At 37.2% G+C, this 18,944-nt stretch overlaps 1 protein-coding gene across 11 annotated transcripts in view; it reads right to left on the bottom strand.

The window, feature by feature from the left end:
• LOC133857868 (fatty acid amide hydrolase-like) overlaps nucleotides 1-18,578 on the bottom strand; it is a 49,650-nt gene extending 31,072 nt beyond the window's left edge. For 6 of the 11 annotated variants that reach the window (XR_009898388.1, XR_009898390.1, XR_009898389.1 and 3 more), the window contains exons 1-8: nucleotides 18,308-18,576; nucleotides 17,760-17,869; nucleotides 5,593-5,653; nucleotides 4,472-4,659; nucleotides 4,158-4,287; nucleotides 3,975-4,052; nucleotides 3,727-3,874; nucleotides 3,475-3,587 (exon numbers count right to left, since the gene is read on the bottom strand). Coding sequence is in view for 6 of the 11 variants with exons in the window: in XM_062293232.1 (XP_062149216.1) it covers nucleotides 3,475-3,587; nucleotides 3,727-3,874; nucleotides 3,975-4,052; nucleotides 4,158-4,287; nucleotides 4,472-4,659; nucleotides 5,593-5,653; nucleotides 17,760-17,869; nucleotides 18,308-18,410 (931 nt within the window). In the remaining 5 variants the exon portion in view is untranslated. Of the gene's footprint in view, nucleotides 1-3,474; nucleotides 3,588-3,726; nucleotides 3,875-3,974; nucleotides 4,053-4,157; nucleotides 4,288-4,471; nucleotides 4,660-5,592; nucleotides 5,654-17,759; nucleotides 17,870-18,307 lie in introns of all 11 variants that reach the window. The other 5 variants (XR_009898392.1, XR_009898391.1, XM_062293229.1 and 2 more) reach the window with 2 other exon arrangements.
• Between the last annotated feature and the right edge of the window lie 366 nt (nucleotides 18,579-18,944).

Genomic DNA, 18,944 nt, shown 5'->3' with positions numbered 1-18,944 from the left:
ACAATGATGAAGACGGGGAAGAACTCAAAGAGGCCAATAAAGTCCTCTGTGTAGAGTTCTTAAAGTTGAGGGAGACTCGTAAGCAGCACATCCATGAGTTGAACAGTTTACAGACACAGAAGAGTTATTTGTTGCACAAGATACATGATAGTTGGACAGGGTCACTGATAAGAAGCTGACCCATATGTTGTCAATCCAGAAGAGGTCAACAGACAAGACCGGACTCGAGTATGTAGCTTCTTCCTATAATATCCCCCTCTACTTCTAAGAATGTATTTGTTAAGCCCACAGTCCCCGAGCCTCCATCCGTAGGCCTGGATAAAGGAAATGAAGTAATTGATGGGAATGTTTCGGTTAGTGCTAAGGCTACTCAGAAGCCTCCTATCATTAGAAGGCCTCCTATATGCCATCACTATGGTTTGAGTGGGCACATTCGACCCTAGTGCTCCATTCTCAATGCTCAGAGATCAAAGGTCAAGAAAGAGGTGCCAAGACAAGTTACATTCGACACTAGACCTCTGGCCCGGCATCAGGCTCCACAGCATCAGGCTCCACTGTATCAGCGGGAACAACAGTGATTTGTTCCTGCCTATCAGAATGGCAAATCCAAGTCAAACAAATCAAGGCACTACATGAAGAAGCCATAGAAGCTTGAGAATGACCAATTTTATAAAGGGATACCCTTATGGATGCAGAGCATGATAAAGTGGATGGACCACCAAATGAAGGCATGTCAACAACCACCACTAGGAAGGTAGGCATGGGTCAGAAATGATGAAGATGTTCACCCCTTGAGGGGGAGTGGACTCACCTAGATGGTGATGGTACACATGCCTAGAATTTGGTTCCTAATCCTAGAGCATCAGGTTTGATTGCATTGCATTATTTTCTCCTTGACATTTTTTTTTTTTGCCTTGCAATCTAGGAACCATTATTGTTTTATCCCCATATTTCTCTTGTTGTTCTTGAGAAACTTCTGCAGGTACTTTTTGGGGATGGCAGAAAAGGCACGTCAGGTGGCTATCTTTCTATCCTGGTATTTCTAAACCTCTCTCCTTGAGGACAGATTTGATTTTACCATACATAATAGGTTTATTTGTGTTTCTTTACCATTGAAGCATGTTTTTATTGTTTTTGTTGCTTTTCATAAAAAATAAAAAATAAATAAATTGGGGGGAGAAGATGCAGATATGGGAAGACAGCTGCATTCGTCTGGACGACAGGCTAACACCATACGGATGCTATCCTTGATAAGACAAGACGTGGAGAAGAATTACAACCGTCCAGACGACAAGGCAACACCGTCCAGACACGGTCCTTATTATGAAAATTGCATGCAGCAAAAGTGCAACCGTCCGGATGCTAGGGCAACATCATCCGAACGCGGCCTTAATATGGTATTGCGTGGAGCACGTTATGGAAAATGGATTGCACAGTTGTCCATCCGGACGGCCTCAGCTTACGTCTGGACGCCTCCTAGAGAAAACAGAATCAGTGTCGATTTAGGTCTTCTGTAGCCTATATATAGAGGCCTCTAAGCATATTTTATTTACAGAATTCGATATTGAATTCTTTAGAGCTTAGAGAGTATATTTTAGGGAGAAATTGTGAAGATCCGCTAACTCTCTAGCCGTTGCTGTAGTGTTGTTGCTGTGCTCATAATTGAAGTCCATCTTAGGGAGGAACCCTAAGGTAAAGAAATCAATTGAAGACCTCTTCAAGTAGGAGACTTGGTTGGGAGGTGTTCACGTTGGGTTACGTGTTAGAGTGCTAGATACGATCGCTGCATCGGGTATGTGAGTGTTACTGCCTATGTACTAGCTTTGTCTTCTGATAGTGGATTTCCTGGGTTTGGCTACCCAGGAGTGGTTTTTTTCTTAATTGAGTATCCACTTCATTAACAAGATATATGTGTTCTTTAAATTTCGCATTTACAATATTTTGTTACACATTGTGCACACACACACACACGGCAAATTAGAAGTCTTTTAATTTTCACTCAGGAAGGCAAGGATTCCAACCAACTCTATATTGTCTTCAACATTTACATATAGATTCATCCCCAGTGTTCATACGTCGTTCCTCCATCTGATCAAACCTTGAGTTCATGGCTGCGAAACGCTTCTGTATCTTCTGCCTATCAGCCACAAGTTTGGCCTCTACGTGTTCCAGCTAATGCTCAGTCATTGTTGGAGACAATGAAGCCATGGCTGGCTATGATATCAAGTTGTTACGAGCTTGGACAAAAAGGTTGGCAGGATGTGTCTTGTGTGGCTTCTTATGATTAGGTTTTAGAGGTTTCAAAGGAACCTCTAGACCTCACAACGTAAATGTTGGTTTTTGCTAAATAATTCTCTGCCTTTTTTATTGTAATACTGCTCCTTAAATGAAGGTTACTACTGACTCAATATTAGAGTTAGGAATTGTAATCCCACCTTGATTTGGACTAGGATACATGAAGCTCCTTATATGGGAATCTCTCACAATTCATTACATAACTTGGACTCTCCTAATTTGGAAATACCTTAAGGGTTAATTTCCTAAATAGCTGACTCAACTATAGCTGGGTTATGATGCTACTCATTTTCTGCTTAGATGTTATTGTATGCTTGTTATTCCCGAAGGTTTGGAAAACTTGTATAAAAGTATGGCTTAGTCATATGATATATATAGAAATGAGTGTATAAGTAGTAAGATTCCTCATGGATACGGAGTGCCTGTATTTACCATATTAGCTACGAAACTTTTAAAGAATGGTTCTCACTAATAGTAGCTATTATGGTAAACGTAAGGTAGAAAACAAAAGAGTTAGCTCATTGTGAAAACTTAGTTTTATACTGCTAAGTTTGTGGACTCATATTTCTACCTATGTGGATGTGACTATCACAATGACCGTGTAGATGTTGATGCTTTGGCTGCAGGTACCACTGATGTCAACGATGACCCAGTGGCGTTGTATTTGGGTACTACGATTGAGGCTCTTCGCATTTAGTCATATGTGTGTCGGACTCGGATAGTCTATATTTTTGTACAGACATTTTGTATATGGATTGTGTCATGTAACACTTATTTTGTATAGCCATTTATGATGTAAATAATACTTGATTTAAGCTTTAAACAGATAGACAAATGTATGACTCTGATGTTGTATTTCTACTTTTGAGTTAAGGACTTTAGTTTCGGTGCTACAGGTTTATTTCTGATATATTGTGCATATGTTATAAGATGTATTAGGTTGATGTTAGCTTAATGACTAATCGTCATGCCACTATGATGATTCTGTTTTATATAAAAATAAAAAATAAAAAATGGGTCGTCAAATACATGAAAGACCCTTAACTTCATGAACCTAGCTAGATCAAATAATTAGAAATGAAAATTACTAAATTAAGTTTAGTAATATTTAACCAACAAACAAAGCATGCACTGCATAGATTTATTTGGTGGAAAATATTTTGAAATAATATAATTTACCTCCCCCATCAACACCAAGGGCGACAGGGCACAATCCTGCAGCGACCACTGCGGCAGACCCACTAGAAGAACCTCCGGAGATCTTGGTGATATCATATGGATTTCTAGTAACCCTACAGTAGTGTACGTCATATGCTAATTGTTTCGAGATGAACGAATATGATAATATATATATATATATATATATATATATATATATATATATATATATATATATATATATATATAATAAAGCAGAGTGGTGTTTGTTACCCGTAGTGAGGATTGATCCCACTTGTTCCAGCCCCAAGTTCATGCATATTGGTCTTCCCAACAAGTATGGCGCCACATAATCTGAGGCGCTTAACACAGCATGCATCATCAGTACAAGGTCTTACTTTGTGCAGCCACTTCGTTCCTCCTTAATTATTATTAGTTTTAAGAATAAAGAAAGTTAGGATTATTGGTTTGATAGTAACAATGGGGCCGGGATATATATATAGAATCTTGAATTAATTTACCTGTAGTTGGATAAGGGCAGCAGTCTATTTCATCCTTGATAGCAATTGGGACTCCATCTAGGACTGATATTGGTTGTCCTGGAGATCGATAGAATGAGATTAATGCATGATTAATCCAGTGTTGGCACTGTTGGGGCATTCATAATTAGAAAGACATATATATGTGTGTGTGTGTGTACGTACCTCGTTCATACCGAAGTGTGGATTCAGTTGCTTGCTTTAGAATATCTTCAACATTATAGTTAATAAAGAATGACATCTGCAAAGGAGGATTACAACATTCATGTACAGCCGCTATAAATCGCTCGGCAACCTGTACAAATGGAAAAAGTCAACTACGTACAGTGAGTATATATACATATAGTAGGTACAACAAGGACATACGCATGGCGGTGATGGCGCGCATAAAAGATTTATAAAAGCATTTTAAAAGATTTCAATCACAAATAATGACTACATTAAGCTCTTGAATATTATACGTAACAAAGTTGGCATACCAATCGAGGAGTTATTTTTCGGCAAGTATAAGCTCTTGAATAGTCCAATACTGTCCACCACCGAAAACAAGGTTTTATACCACTAAATATATCTTCTGCAGAATTAGGCAAACAGTTCACTGCCTGTTGAACTTGTTCAGGTGGAGATAAATCTGAATCTATGCATTTCACTTCTTCTTCTTTACGATCTGCAATCATAAACACATGCATATATATCAACAGAAAGATATCCTATATACGTAGATTTATTGTCGATCGATCAGTTAATAATAGCAAATGTGTAATGTTTATATATTAATGTCGACCTTAAGACAATAGATAAATTATATATATACAGCTTGTGTTCTAGAAATAAGTAATAACTATCTAAAATGTAGGGAAATTAGGTGTAGTACCTTAATTGGCCATAATTCCCTTCCCCCCCTTCAGCAGTTTACAGTTGTAAATCAAGAAATTTACAGTTACTCCAATTGCAGAAAACATTACATTATCAGGAGTAATGCTCCTTGTTTCCTCCTAGTAGATATCATGTGCCTTTTTAAATCACCATTGAATTTAAGATGTTCATATTGAGACAAGAGTTACAAACATTCGAGAAACAAAAGTTACATTAACTCAAGAGACAAGAGTTACAAGATGATAAATTATTGTTAGTGTAGAAGTAGAAGAGACTTGTAACATTTAGATTATTTCTCTATAATTAAGTAGAGTCTTGTATACAATCAAATATATCAAAGAAAGATGTAGCCAACAAAAGGCTTTGACGTGTAGATGTAGACAATAGGCCAAACCACTTAAAATTTATGTTTCCTCTCTTTCCTTTTATCTCTATTTAAATTTGTATTAGTTCTTACGGTCCATTATTAAATTTTGATCCAATTGTAATTTAAAAGCCACATACATAATATTTGAGAGTACGCAAGGAAGATTCTAGTCCTCCTTAATTAAAGCACTACTCCATTATCAGTTGTCTTAATTAGATTAATGCTTGAATTATGAAAAGTCAGTTTCAGTCACGATTTGTGGTACGTACGTTGTAAATTAATTTTATAATTTGGAAAGCTGTTATAGTGCAAAAAAGAGCTGAAATGAATGCAACGAAAGTGAAGGATAAAACAGACCTTCAAAAGGATGTAAGGGAACGAAGAGAGGAAGCGTCTCCAGCTCCGCATTCGTTATGAGCTGCAAAAGTCGAAATACACTTTTTAAGCATTTCAGAACAAATTGGCCCACAGCCAATGTTTGTTTAAAATTCTGTGAAGCTGGCGTATGCGGTATGATATGCGCCCCGATTTTCCAATTATTACAATCACTAATTATTTACATTACTCTAATGCCAATACATTAGCTAGTGACGATCACATGCATATTTATTTGTCATCTCTAATAGATATTTAAAATGAAGATAAATGTTATTTTGGATTTGGTCGGGCTGCTAGTATATGACGATATGCATACAATATTCGAGATACCAGTGTTCAGGGACGGAACCAGAAGCTTTTATGAGTAGGGGCCAATGGCAAAAAAAAAAAAGTTTTTGGTAGGGGTCGGTAGGCTAAATTTTTATTTTTTACCTTATATTTTTTAATTTTTTAGATTTTTTTTTCCAACCTATATATATTTCAGGAAATTGGGGGGAGGGGGGGGGGGGGGGGGGGGGGGGGGGCTGGCCCCGGCCAGCCCCCCCTTCTCTCCGTCCCTGCCAGTGTTGTATTTAATGTCTCTAGGGACAGTGTTAATCCTGTCTGGAAGGAATTAATGTCATGGCTTTACCATAGAGAGAATAGCTAAGACCTAAGTCATATATATGTATAGCATGGTTTCTCTTTATTAAAAATTAGTGTTTGTTATCAAAATTATGCTTCATCAATTCTTTAAAATAAACTACTTTTTATTAGACATAATAAATGAGGCAACACGCATAATTTTCATGAAAAACCCACGTTTATAATTCCATAGATATAAAATGTTACCTAAGGCTCATTGTATAACCGCTTTTGTAAAAATTCATTTACTAAGGTATGGACTTACACATTTACTTCTTTTCCACTGTAAAACACATCAGTGTTTTACAGATTAGCAGGTTACCAAGCAGTAGAGTGAGAAATTTGCTGAGATGAGCATGTCAATCGGATGGCTCATATTATCATGGTGGTAATTAGTGGTTAATTGTTATGGTAATATCTGTTTGGAGGCTCTAAGTCTATGATTGATGATGCATAATTAAGTCCTAAAATTTTATGGCTAAAAGTCTCAGATCATGATTTCCGCTTTCCACATACTTTTTACTCTAACAAGTTTATGAGAAATTCCACATGTCAGTTACCAATTAATTGAGTTGAAAGAATTGCCAGTAACTCTCCAAGTTAAGTAAATACAATTACCTAATTTTGGAGGCGTTACAATATGATATCAGAGCGTTCGGCTCTGTTGACCACAAAAGATGAGCTTATTCGGTTAGCTTTGAAATATACAAAGACCAGAGCATATGATGGAATTAGGACTTTTGGGTATTATAACTTTAAAGTTGAGATGTAGGCTAAGTGACGGCCTATGTTTGATAATGTTAATAATTGATTGGTAAGGGTTTAGGAACGAACTTCAGTCACCCTATTGCAGCCGTTTGATTATGCTACATGAGCAGATGCGTGACTGGCGTAAGCACAAGTTGGTGTTATGTAATTGTCGGTGGAGTAAGGACCTTATGTGCTAGGATATAAGGCCCTTTTGCGGTACGCAAGCCGAAGCTCACGATGAATAATCACAACATGCCCACAGAGTATAAATCAACCCATGAAGAATATTCGGGTGATAAGACGAGTGTGACAATGAACCACACTCCAGTAAAGTGGAAACATCGTAAGGCAAAGAGGAATTGCAAGACAGAAGCCCACATGCCTTATGCGGCTGATGAGTATGCAGAGCTGAAATGGAACGGGATACAACTACTGAAGGCCACTTCAAGGGGGAACACATCCCGTGAGGATAGCTTTTCTTCTAAGCATCAATGAGGATAACGCAGTAATAATTAAGGAGGAAGAGGAAACGGTTGAGGACAATGCCAGCTATCATAACTAAATTTAGGATCTGACGTTTAGTAGTTAGGTTGTCTAGGTCACATAGGTGCACCGAATAGATAGATTGGGTTACACCTTTGGGTAGTAGCACACACTCTTTTGTTTTGAAGGAATTTTCAAAGTAAGCAAAAAAATTTATATGCTTCTAATCCTAACTTCAAGAATTGTTCCTTAAGCTAAGTTTCTAAAAAAAATAAAATTAAATTAAAATTAAAAAAACGAATGTTCTATAGATTTGGCAGGGAACGGTCGATATCGTGTTCGAACAATCGAGCTCAACCTTTGAACGTTCGATCTTGCCCAGAATATGTTAAGTTTGAATTTCAAAACTCACTTTTTTCACAAAATCTCTCTCCGAAACGATATTTTGGCTACATCTCTCCCCAAAATCTTCCAATTTTTCAAAGATCCAAGCCTATTTGCAATTATTTAACAAAGTAAGCATGCTTTTAACCGATTAAATTTTGGAAATATTGATTTTTAGGGTTTTCAAATTTTAGATTTGGATTTTCTAAAAGGATTATTGATTTCTTTTTTTAATCTTAGCATATAGATGTTGTAGAATTATTTGGGAGTGTGGGTGGGATCGATTCCACGCTTTTAAGCGAAACCCATTCGTATTTGGGGGTTTTAAGCCCAAATTCGAAAATGCCTTAAATCTCCTAAGAATTTTTGATTTCTTGTAATTATTGTGTTGGATTAAATACCCATTATGGGTAAATTTGTGGTTTGGACCGTGACCCCGCCATGCCCAAAACGTTCACAAAAATCCAAGTGTTCAATGAAATGCCCCAACAAAAACCACTTGAAAAAAAAAAAAAAAAAAAAAAAAACCCCACATATTTTGACACCTTTGGGGCTCACACCGAATGTGAAACCCAAGGAGAAGCCTACAAGGGCAATTCCGTCATTTTATGTCTACCCAACGAGATTTTCTCATTAGGGCCAACCATGCCTTGTGTGAATTTTTCCTCACATAAGTGTTGTAACCTGTGTCTTGAACCTTACACCACTCTTTATGGTTTAACCCGGTATTTGACACGGGTTACCTCGTTAAAGCCTAACCTATTCACTGTGTTGGAATTTGTAAGTCACAGTACTAAGTTAAGGTCATACGTAAACAGGAATTGATTAATATTTTTGACTGTAACAAGACGATGACATGTACTGCGAGAGACAAGAGATGACAGAGAGCAGATGCCGAGGACTCATCCTCTTGTACCTGGTGTAGGGTTGAGGAGACAAATGTCTCAATGTCAGCTAAGGGGTCTACCCTGACCCAGACAATCAAGGCCACTAAGCCAGCCCTCAAGACTCCACAGCTTTAGAGCTTTGATGCCACACTGTTCATGGACGTCGATGTGGCCCGTCGATTCACCACCAGCTACTATGCCTAAGGCCTTCTCGTGGAGCGTAGGGTCGATTTGCCAAACATCTAGAGACTCTCTCAGAGAGTCCCAAAGCTTCTTGAGTTCCAGGGATGGGGACAGATGATCTCAAAGTCCATCCCTGCAACGACTAACTTGGTTCACAAGTTCTATGCGAACATCCATGGGCATGGTGAGGGCTACTTCATGACATGGCTCAGCGGGAAGTATATCTAAGTGGACCCCAACCTGATCAGCACCATCACCCACTTGTCAAAGGTGCCCGACCAAGAGTACCCATGGGTCGGAGAGTATTTTGCATAGGGACAACCCCACGTCATGGCTACAATAAGGACTGGAGGGTTTGCCTTCAACCACCTGTCAGCTGAGGCTCTACTAGTCCACTGCATTGTTTCCAACCGAGTGCATCCAGTCAAGAGTACTGACCCCATTATCTTTGAGTGGGTCCTGTGCTTATACGCAGTTGACACACATGTGTATAGACTTCACTTTCGTCACCAACACCGTCATGAGGTAGGCCGACGATACTGACATTAGCACAACTCTACCATTTGGGGCATTGATCACCCATATAGCTAGGCATGCCGAGGGGCCCATAGACAGAGATCACTACACCCCCCGATGAGCCTTTCACCAGCCGATACTTTACCGTCAGTGGTGTGCACCTCCGACACCTAGTAGCGACTCTGCCAACTTAGGCACCCCTACTAGCCAGTCAGCGGGTAGCAGAAGCCCACTCATTAGACGGTGCCACATCATCCTGGGCTGCCCTTGAGGGTCTGAGCGACTTAGTGATGCTCACTCGAGTTTTGGAGGTAATGAACCGACAAGAGCAGGAATTGGTGGACCTACACTAGGAGGCGATAACCTTACACTGAGAGGTCAATCGGTTGTCTGCAACATTTGTTGATGAGTAGGGGAATTGGGCTGCTGAGCGACAGGGTCAGAGAAATACCACTGAATGGATTCTCGACATTCACCACGCTATCATTCGGGACAGGAGTACCCCGCCTCCGGACGTGAATGATTTTTCGATTGACCCCAACTTGTTCCAAGGCGATGGAGTAGCCCCGTAGATGATTTACTTCTTTTTTAGTGCATGAAACAATAGTTTATTTTGTTTTATTAGGTTTTACTTCCACAATGGGGTGGCAACTTTATGATATTTAACATTTAATCCTTTGTTGTTGTTTTGCTTTTTGGATGATTTTAATCAGGTTCTAACATTTTCTTTTATAGAATTTTTGGGAAGCTGAAATTTCTAGGATGAAACTTTTACAAGGAAAGAAGAATGTAATATAATAACAATAATAATAATAATAATAATAATAATAATAATAATAATAATAATACCTCATAATAAGTAATTAAATCTCATTTTATGAGAGTATACTTGTATTGCTAATTTATTTCAACTAGTGCTCTAAAACGATCTTAGTGTTGTCCAACCTTCATTAAGGTAAACTTTCAACCTTAAACTCACTTTCATGTTGTTAGTATGTTGTTCATATGATTTATCATTGTTAAAGAGTTTTAAACATACCATGATATGTTCATTTATCTCTCGTAAAAAGGGCTAGTTTTCTAAACAGTTGGGGACTTACCCTCATTTTTCATAAACTATCATGTTGACATGGTTTAACATGTTTTTATAAAGCTACTATGAGCTTTGGATGGGATGAACAATGTTCTGGATAAGAGCTTTGAGTTTTTCATGCATTCTAGTACTCCTCACATGTTTCACTTGCATGAGTTAGGACTCTTGTGGTATTATGTATAATGTTAGGGTGTGTTTTGCAGTAGTGGGAGTTCGAGATAGCTAACTCTACGGATGAGTGTTTGAGGTAAGTAAATACTTACAAAACTGGTTTACTTTAATGTGCGATATGTCAACAAACTGAGCATTCTTTATCCTTCATAATGATATATCATGAGCCTGCTATTTTTATAATTGCTTTGAGACAAGTATTACTTATTTTTTTTATCACAATAAATAAACATTATTTTAATATAAAAAATTTATCTTTCGTCTCTCATTCATCTAGTATTTATTTGGAACAATATTTAAATGATTTCGCTTTCCTCTTTCTTTTTCCTAACTTTTAATTTAAAGAATATTTAAATGGTATAGGGAAATGATAATAAAAGTTATTGTAGAGTGCATTTAAATATAGAAGCAAAAAAGTAATTTAGTTCTCTAATTGAGGAAAAGTTTAAGGGAATCTTTTGTTAGTGCACTTAGTCGCTTCAGACAAATAGAGAGAGGGAGAGAGAGGTCAAGGATATATTACATGTGAGAAAGTTGGAAGAAATTTTATTTAAAAATGATGTGTCTTTTCCAACTTTGCCCTTACTATTTAAAAAGCATGTGCTTTTCACATGTAAAGGAGACACATGACATTTTCATATACTAGGTTGAAAGAAGTTCATCCAACCCAATTTAAAAAAAAAAATATTTATCCTTAAAAAATTATTACTAGTCTTAAAAAGACATTAACAATGAAATAATAGTTTTAAGATGGTATTTGAATTTTCCCTAGAATTTATCATCTAAGTCTTTATAATCCCTAATAAAATTTGGAAATTTGGCGGGGTCGAGTAAAGGTGAGTTATATTTAATATTTTAGTGTGGCTGCAATAATCCTTGGCAATTGCTTCGTGGAACGCTCATAGTCTTTATGATTAATAATGAAACGTGTTAAACACGTCACCTTGGGAATCTTTAGGTAATGTAGAGAGCAGATAAGTCTCACAATTATTATTTGATTATATATATATATGAGAAGTGCTGAAATTATCATAAAATTGACCAACGCAATCGAAGAAAGTTGGGAGAAGTTTGTATCAGATTAGTGTACCTTATCTAAATTCTAGTGGCGCAAACCAAAATGGAAAATTACTTCCCAAGAAAGAAGGAGGTTTGGGGTTGAAGAATTTGGTGACTTGGAATATCCCTTCTATGCTGAGGCACATCTGGAATCTTTTTGCCCAATCGAGCTTTATATGGGTTGCATGGGTTCAAGAGTATTTGCTAAAAGGCGATAGCTTTTGGAATGTGAGTATTCCCCATAATAGCTCTTGGTGTTGAAGGAAGTTGTTGAAACTCAACAACTTCGAACACTAGCTTGTTCTTTTCTCAGATTCGATGTTGGTACTGGTAGTTAGATTCATATGTGGTTAGATAATTGGCATCCTTTGGGTGTCTTGTTTGATCGGTTTGGCTGTAGAGTTGATTATGACTCCCACAATTGGTTGAAAGCAAAACTTGATTCTATTTTAAAGGAGGGATTATGGTGTTGGAGACCTGCCCGTTCGGAGGACCTGGTTATCATCCAAAGTAGGTTGCCTAAAATTCCTATTGGTGCTATAGATGAATCAGTGTGGACTATTTCCAAAACTGGTACTTATTCTAGTGCAGAAACTTAGAATCACTTGAGGAAAAAGAAGAATAGTGTGATCTGGTGGCCTCTTCGTTTGGCATAAATATGTTATTCCAAAACAAGCTTTTATACTTTGGTTAGCAATGCATAACTGACTTACCACTGGTGACCGTATGTTGACATGGGGTTTTAAGGGAGATACTCTACGTGTTTTCTGCCGTGGAAGAATTGAAAGCAAGGACCATTTATTCTTCTCATATGGCTTTTGCTCTAGAGTCTGGAAGAGTTGCATGCAAAGGTGTAATATTTTGAATCGTTGGGATGATATGGTTTCAGTAGGATGTACTGATTGGAATGCGAAAACTTTGTTAGGGACTATCTGTCACCAAATCCTCAGCTCTACAGTTTATGGTACTTGGAGGGAGAGAAATGAGATAAAGTTTGGGGGCCAGCCTAAAACTGAAGAGCAGATTTTGAAGTTTGTTTTTTGGGAGATTCAGTATTGAATTTCTGGGAAATGGAAGTTTCAGAAGAATATGGAGAACATTTGGCTTTGTCAAAGCTAGAATATTGATGTTCATGCTCTAGTTTAGTTCTTCTTTGTTGCTGTTGTGTTTTGTTTTGGTTGGTTTAAGTGTTTTGGGTGTTTTTTCAGAGAAGTTCTCTGTCTGTAATGTGGTTTTGGATGGTTTTGGTTGTATAAACTCATGCTTTTGTCTATAATTGATTTTCTTATTCATAAAAAAAAATGGAAAATTACTAATTACCCACCAAAATATAACAAAGCATTTAATTTTAACATATTAAAAAATAGTGGTTAATTTTAAGAGACTCAACACTATTTTTTTAATTATCTAAGATTATAAAGAGAAATAACTCATATTTTGGTTTATACCACTACAAGAAATTTTGCTATTTGCAAGCCCAAAAAAAGTCGTCACATAAAATTCAAAAGTCATCACTAAAGCTTATTTGTGACAAACAATATCGCCGCAAATACCTCATCGAAATAATATTAGTTTGGGCGAAACAAATATTGTAAATAAACACTCTATTGCGACACTGTCATTGTTATTATCGATCCATTTCCCATTGTTGCTAAAACAAATTGACATGATAGCCAGAAATTGTAGCGAATATGTCATTAGACATTCAGATGCATCAATCACTACAAAAGTAACAGTGATTTGTGACGTTTTAAAATCGACGTGAACAGTGAAAAAAAAATACGTGAATCAGTTCACAATATTTACAATGATATGAGGACAGCTTACGTCTTTCAACAAAATCGACGTTGAAAAATTCAATTCGATTTTTTTTTCTTTAAAAAACAAGGTGCTAATGTAGACAGCATCTAATTAATAAAAATCCGCAAAACACTACCCTTCACCCACAACCATCAAACCCCAAATCCTATTCCTCTACAACCAAACAGCGATCAAACCCCATGTTGGGACTGGTGTCCAAAACTCCAATCCTTGAGGGTGGTTCTGCCACCCTTAAGGACCAAATCTCTCAAAAAGAAGAAAAAAATTATGAGAGTTTTGGCCATTGGAGATGGTTTAGCCATCCCAAGGACTAAAACCCTCTAAAAAAAATAATAAAAAAATAAAAATTTGTTAAGGGTTTTGGCCCTTGGGGTTGGCCAAACCAGTCTTTTTTTTTTCAATTTTTTTTTTAAAAAAAGTTTTTAATATTTTTATTTTTTTTAAGTTTTATTATTTTTATTTTTTAAAAAAATTTTAAACATTTTTATTTTTATTTTTTTAATTTTTTTTAGATTGTGCCACGTGTCAACACCTTAGAGTAGACACGTGGCAGTCTGTTAAATTTTGGACAGAAAAATAGACGAAGGTACCAATTCGTCTTTTTCCAAAACCAAGTACCATTTGTGAAACAAATTGAAACTGAGATACCAAAAATTAAAGTTTTCAAACCACAGGTGCCAAAAAGATATATAACCCTAAAACTAATTTAGAGGTCTCTGTGGTAGGGAAAAATGACAATTTACTCCCTAGAGTTAATTTCAGTCTAGAACTTAACAGAATCCATTTTATTGCCAGGTCAGGCCCACTAAAAATGCGACACATGTCACACTTTCATAAAATAATATAAATATATTTAAAATATAAATATATAGGGGCAGGCCATGCGACACGACCGACCAGCTCTAGGGGTGGCTCGCAGGCCATCGTGGAGGTGGGGGTGGCTCGAACAACCACCCCAAATATGCTAGGTAGCTGTTCGGGCCACCCCTACCTACAGGGTGGTCCACAAGCCACCCACAGGTGGCCGGTGGTGGTGGCGAGCCACTGCCCTCCAACTCTGGGGGTGGCTCACAGGACACCCTCAAAGGGGTGACTGGTGCCAACCAGGGGTGGCTGGCAACCACCCCTTGCTTTTTTTCTTTTTAAAAAAAATTATTTTTTTTAGTTTTACATAAAAAGAACGATAATTTTATGAAATTTGACAAAAACAATACCAAATGAAGATGTTACCATCATTTTTCTGGAAGGACGCTAAAGAAAAAAGGATGTTGATGAATTTATTTTATTTTATTTTTGTTGATAGTGGTTGTGTCGTTGCTGACATAAAACATTAGGAATAATGATATTGTCGTCGTTGATATAATAATTGAATATTATTTGTGACAACAGGGTGCACAGTCACTAATAAAAATTATTAGCAACCATAAATGTCATCACAAATACTAAACGTTCGTATGTGAATACTGGCAATATGCGACGATTGGAGGTGTGGTTGCGAATATAATAGTATTAGCGACGACATTTGCCTCCAAAGTTAGTTAAATTATTGGCTACCACTTTTGTATTCATGGATAACAATATGCGATTGCTCTTCTCTTAGAGCATCCACATTGGATGCTTTAAACAACCATATTCCTTCAAAATTTAAAGAACCGCATCTAATCTTCCATCCGGTTTTCAAATGAGATGCCGTAATGATCATGGATGCTACATGATCCCCAACACCCCCAAATTACACAAACCCATCATCTGGGTTTGAGAAGATGTGGGAAAAAATCTCCATTGTTTCCAAGCCGTAGTTTAAAGAAGCATCGTGCCCCCACGAGCAACCCACGCCACCATCCATGCAATTGTTGAACCACAAGCCCAACCATCGTGCTGCAATACCCACAACCTCGCACCGCACACCCTAGCTCTAAATCCCTTGCCGATCAACCCGAATCACCAAACTGGTCCAAGCCGAAGTCACAATTCCGTCTTGTTAGTTTATTGGCTACATTCCTTTGACAAAACTACTATATTGTAGGTTGTTGTTTTAACAGGGATGCCGTATTATTTCAGAATCTTCAAATATTTAGATTTTATTTCTCTAATATGGAAAATGCCTTAATATGACAAGTTTCAGTGTCACAAGCTTCAAGAAGGCTATTTCAGAGTTCAAGGAAAATTCTACACAGTGTCCGGACGATCTAGTGAAGCTTCCGGACGCCCTTCTGTGTCGAGAATATTCTAACAGCCCAGCGTGCATCCGTCCGGACGTCAGGGTAACACCATCTGGACGCTCTTCAGTGTTCGAGAGGAATCCAGACTCCTTTGCAAATTTGGATTGGGAAGACAGCTTGCAACCGTCTAAACACTAGGGCAACATTGTCTAGATGCAGCTTTAATATAAAAACAGGTGAAGCGCCTTGTGGAAAAGTGGTTGCACAGTTCATCATCCGAATGCTCTTTGCCTCCGTTGAGACGCCGCCTAGAGAAAACCGAATTAGTGCCGATTTAGGTCTTCTAAAGCTTATAAATAGAAGCCTCTATGCATGTATTATTTATAGAATTCGGTATTTAATTCTCTAGAGCTTTGAGATGGTGTTTAGGTAGAAATTGTTTAAATCTGCTAGCTCTCTAAGAGTTGCCGGTGTGTGGTTCTTGTTTGTGTAAAGGAATCCATTAAAGACCCTTCTAGGAAGGGACCTAGTTGGGAAGTGTTTGTGTACAGGTACACGTCGGAGTGCAAGGTATGATCGCTGCATCGGGGTATGTGAGTGTTACTGCTTTGTTACTAGTTTTGTCTTCTGGATAGTAAAATTTCTGGATTTGGCTGCCCCGAAGTGGTTTTTCTCTTAATTGAGTTTCCACTTCGTTAATAAAATATATATCTCATTTGAATTCCGTATTTTGATATTTTGTTACACATTCTTCGCACACACAGACGATAAATTATAAGTCTTTATTATTTTTCATATCTACCACCACCCCATCTCGAAAGAGAAGTTGTGTTGTACGTATGGCTTAGACCCCAGAGGTGGCGGGGGTGGCCTGCGGTTGTGGGAGGTGGCTTCGCGACATCTTTAGCCACCTACAAATGGCTCACGTGCCACCCCAACCTCCAGGGTGGTCCGCAGCCAGCCAAACGTGGGGCCGAGAGTGGTGGCGAGCCACCGCCTACCAACTCTAGGGGTACGTGGCTGCCAACAAGGGTTCCTTTTTCTTTTTTTTCTTTCTTTTATATATATATATATTAGTTTTATATATTTATATTATTTTTTTAAAGAGTAAGAGGTGTCATGTTATTTATTGAGCCTGACGTTAAAAATAAATAAATAAAATTAATAATTGAATATTATTTGTGATAACGGGACGCACAGTTACTAATAAAAATTATTAGCAACCATAAATTTCATTATAAATACTGAACGCTCATATATGAATACTGGCGAACACTCTTGCAATTGGGAATAAGAGAATATTCGTGACAATTGGAGGTGCCGTCGCGAATATGATAGTATAAGCGACCACGTTTGTCTTCAAAGTTGGTAAAATTATGGATGACAATATGCGGTCCCATGCTCTGATATTCTTCCATCCGGTTTTTAAATGAGATGCTACAGCTACACTGATCAAGGGTTAGCGTGCCAACTTTATCTCCTTTTTTTTTTTTTTTTTTTTTTTTTTTTTTTTTTTTTTTTCCTTCAACTTAATAAAAAACTAAAACTCTTGTCATAGCTCTATAATTTTTGGAGGCAGGGGAAAGAAAATGTTGTCTTTAATATTATAGTAATATTTCCTTATTGGTAGGAACTAGAGTGGACTTTTAACCTTTTCCAACAACGGGTTGGTGATTGGTTCTTGACTCTTGAGCAAGCAATAATCTTATCAGGATTTTCTTAGTATACGTACTTTCTTGGCATTAGCATACTCTCCGGTTAATTTTTAATTAGAGAAGAGTCGGTTTGTTATATTTAGGGATGTTTTTGTAATTTTGCGTAGTGTAAAATTACAAAAATATTCTTAATTGTAAAGGACCAACTCCTCTATGGCGACCTCCTCTCACCTGGAAAGGATCCGGGCTCCTTGTACCTTGTTGTCTTGTTTTGATCAGTTATGCTATGCCTTTGTATTAAATGATTCTTATTCATAAATAATAAAAGAAATAAGAGACCAAGAAAAACCGTGTGTACCTTGTGAATTAGATTGTTTCTCTTCAGGATGTACAACAGTAATGTCCCGAAGATCCGTGACTCCAGAAACCAGGCGAAAATTTTGACCATAAGTCCAGCCATTCTAGGAGCTACATATGCCACAAAAACACACTTCAGTATTTTTTGTATGTGCACCAAATACGTGTCAGTAATACAAGCCTTAAGCTAAAATTTTGCAGAAGTCGATCATCAATAAATTACCAAAATATATATATATATATATATATTTCTCTCTCTCTCTCTCTCTCTCTCTCTCTCTCACTAGTTTAATGGATTGAGGACAATAAGCTTATCTTAACCAGAATTATATATAGTTTTAGATGAAAGAGATCGAGGGAAAGAAATTTGGCAGGCAATCCTCAAGAAACTTTATTCTTGTAGATGGATGAACATGCAAGATACATAACTCTGAAAATTAAAGGTAAGAATTCTGTGACAAAGAAGAAGAAGAAGAAGAAGAAAATTAAAGGTAAGAATTCTGTGACTGAAGAAGAAGAAGAAGAAGAAGAAGAAGAAGAAAGTTGAACCTTTAACATGGGCTCGGAGATAGAGTTCGTGACTAGTAGGACCAAGATCAACCTCCTCCACCGACTTGTACACCAGTCCTTCCTCCTTGAACAACCACCCCATTAGGCCACTATTCTATGATGTTTGGTTTTAGTTACTTTTGAGGACAACAGAAAACAGAGGTAATATTGGACATAGAACAAGCCTCACACAACCTATGCATACCTCTATTATAGACATAACAAAGCAAACAGAGTTATGAGAGAGTGGGGGCGGATCACTCGATCAACCAAAGAATCAACGTATCAAACCAATAATAATAAAAATAATAATAATAAAATCAAATAAAAAGAAACTGTTGAGTACTTTGAGATGTATATCTTGCTGCGATGATGTGCATAGTTGGCTTCTTTTTATTTATTTATTTTGTTAATGATCGTTTCATGTTTAGCTAAATGAAGTAAACAATAACAGAGAAGAAGATATATATATTAAATCATTACTTATTTTAAAAGTTTAAGCTGATATATATGTTAAATCACTACTTATTCTAAAAATTTAAGCTAATAGGAAAAGTCATCAATACTTTAACAATATCTACTTTTATGTTGGGGCAATCCCTCAATTGTTGGGTGTATGTTTTTGCTTAGAGATATA

This window comes from Alnus glutinosa, chromosome 14 (assembly GCF_958979055.1).
Source record: "Alnus glutinosa chromosome 14, dhAlnGlut1.1, whole genome shotgun sequence".
NCBI lineage: Eukaryota > Viridiplantae > Streptophyta > Magnoliopsida > Fagales > Betulaceae > Alnus > Alnus glutinosa.
This window is presented reverse-complemented; position numbering and strand designations above follow the sequence as displayed.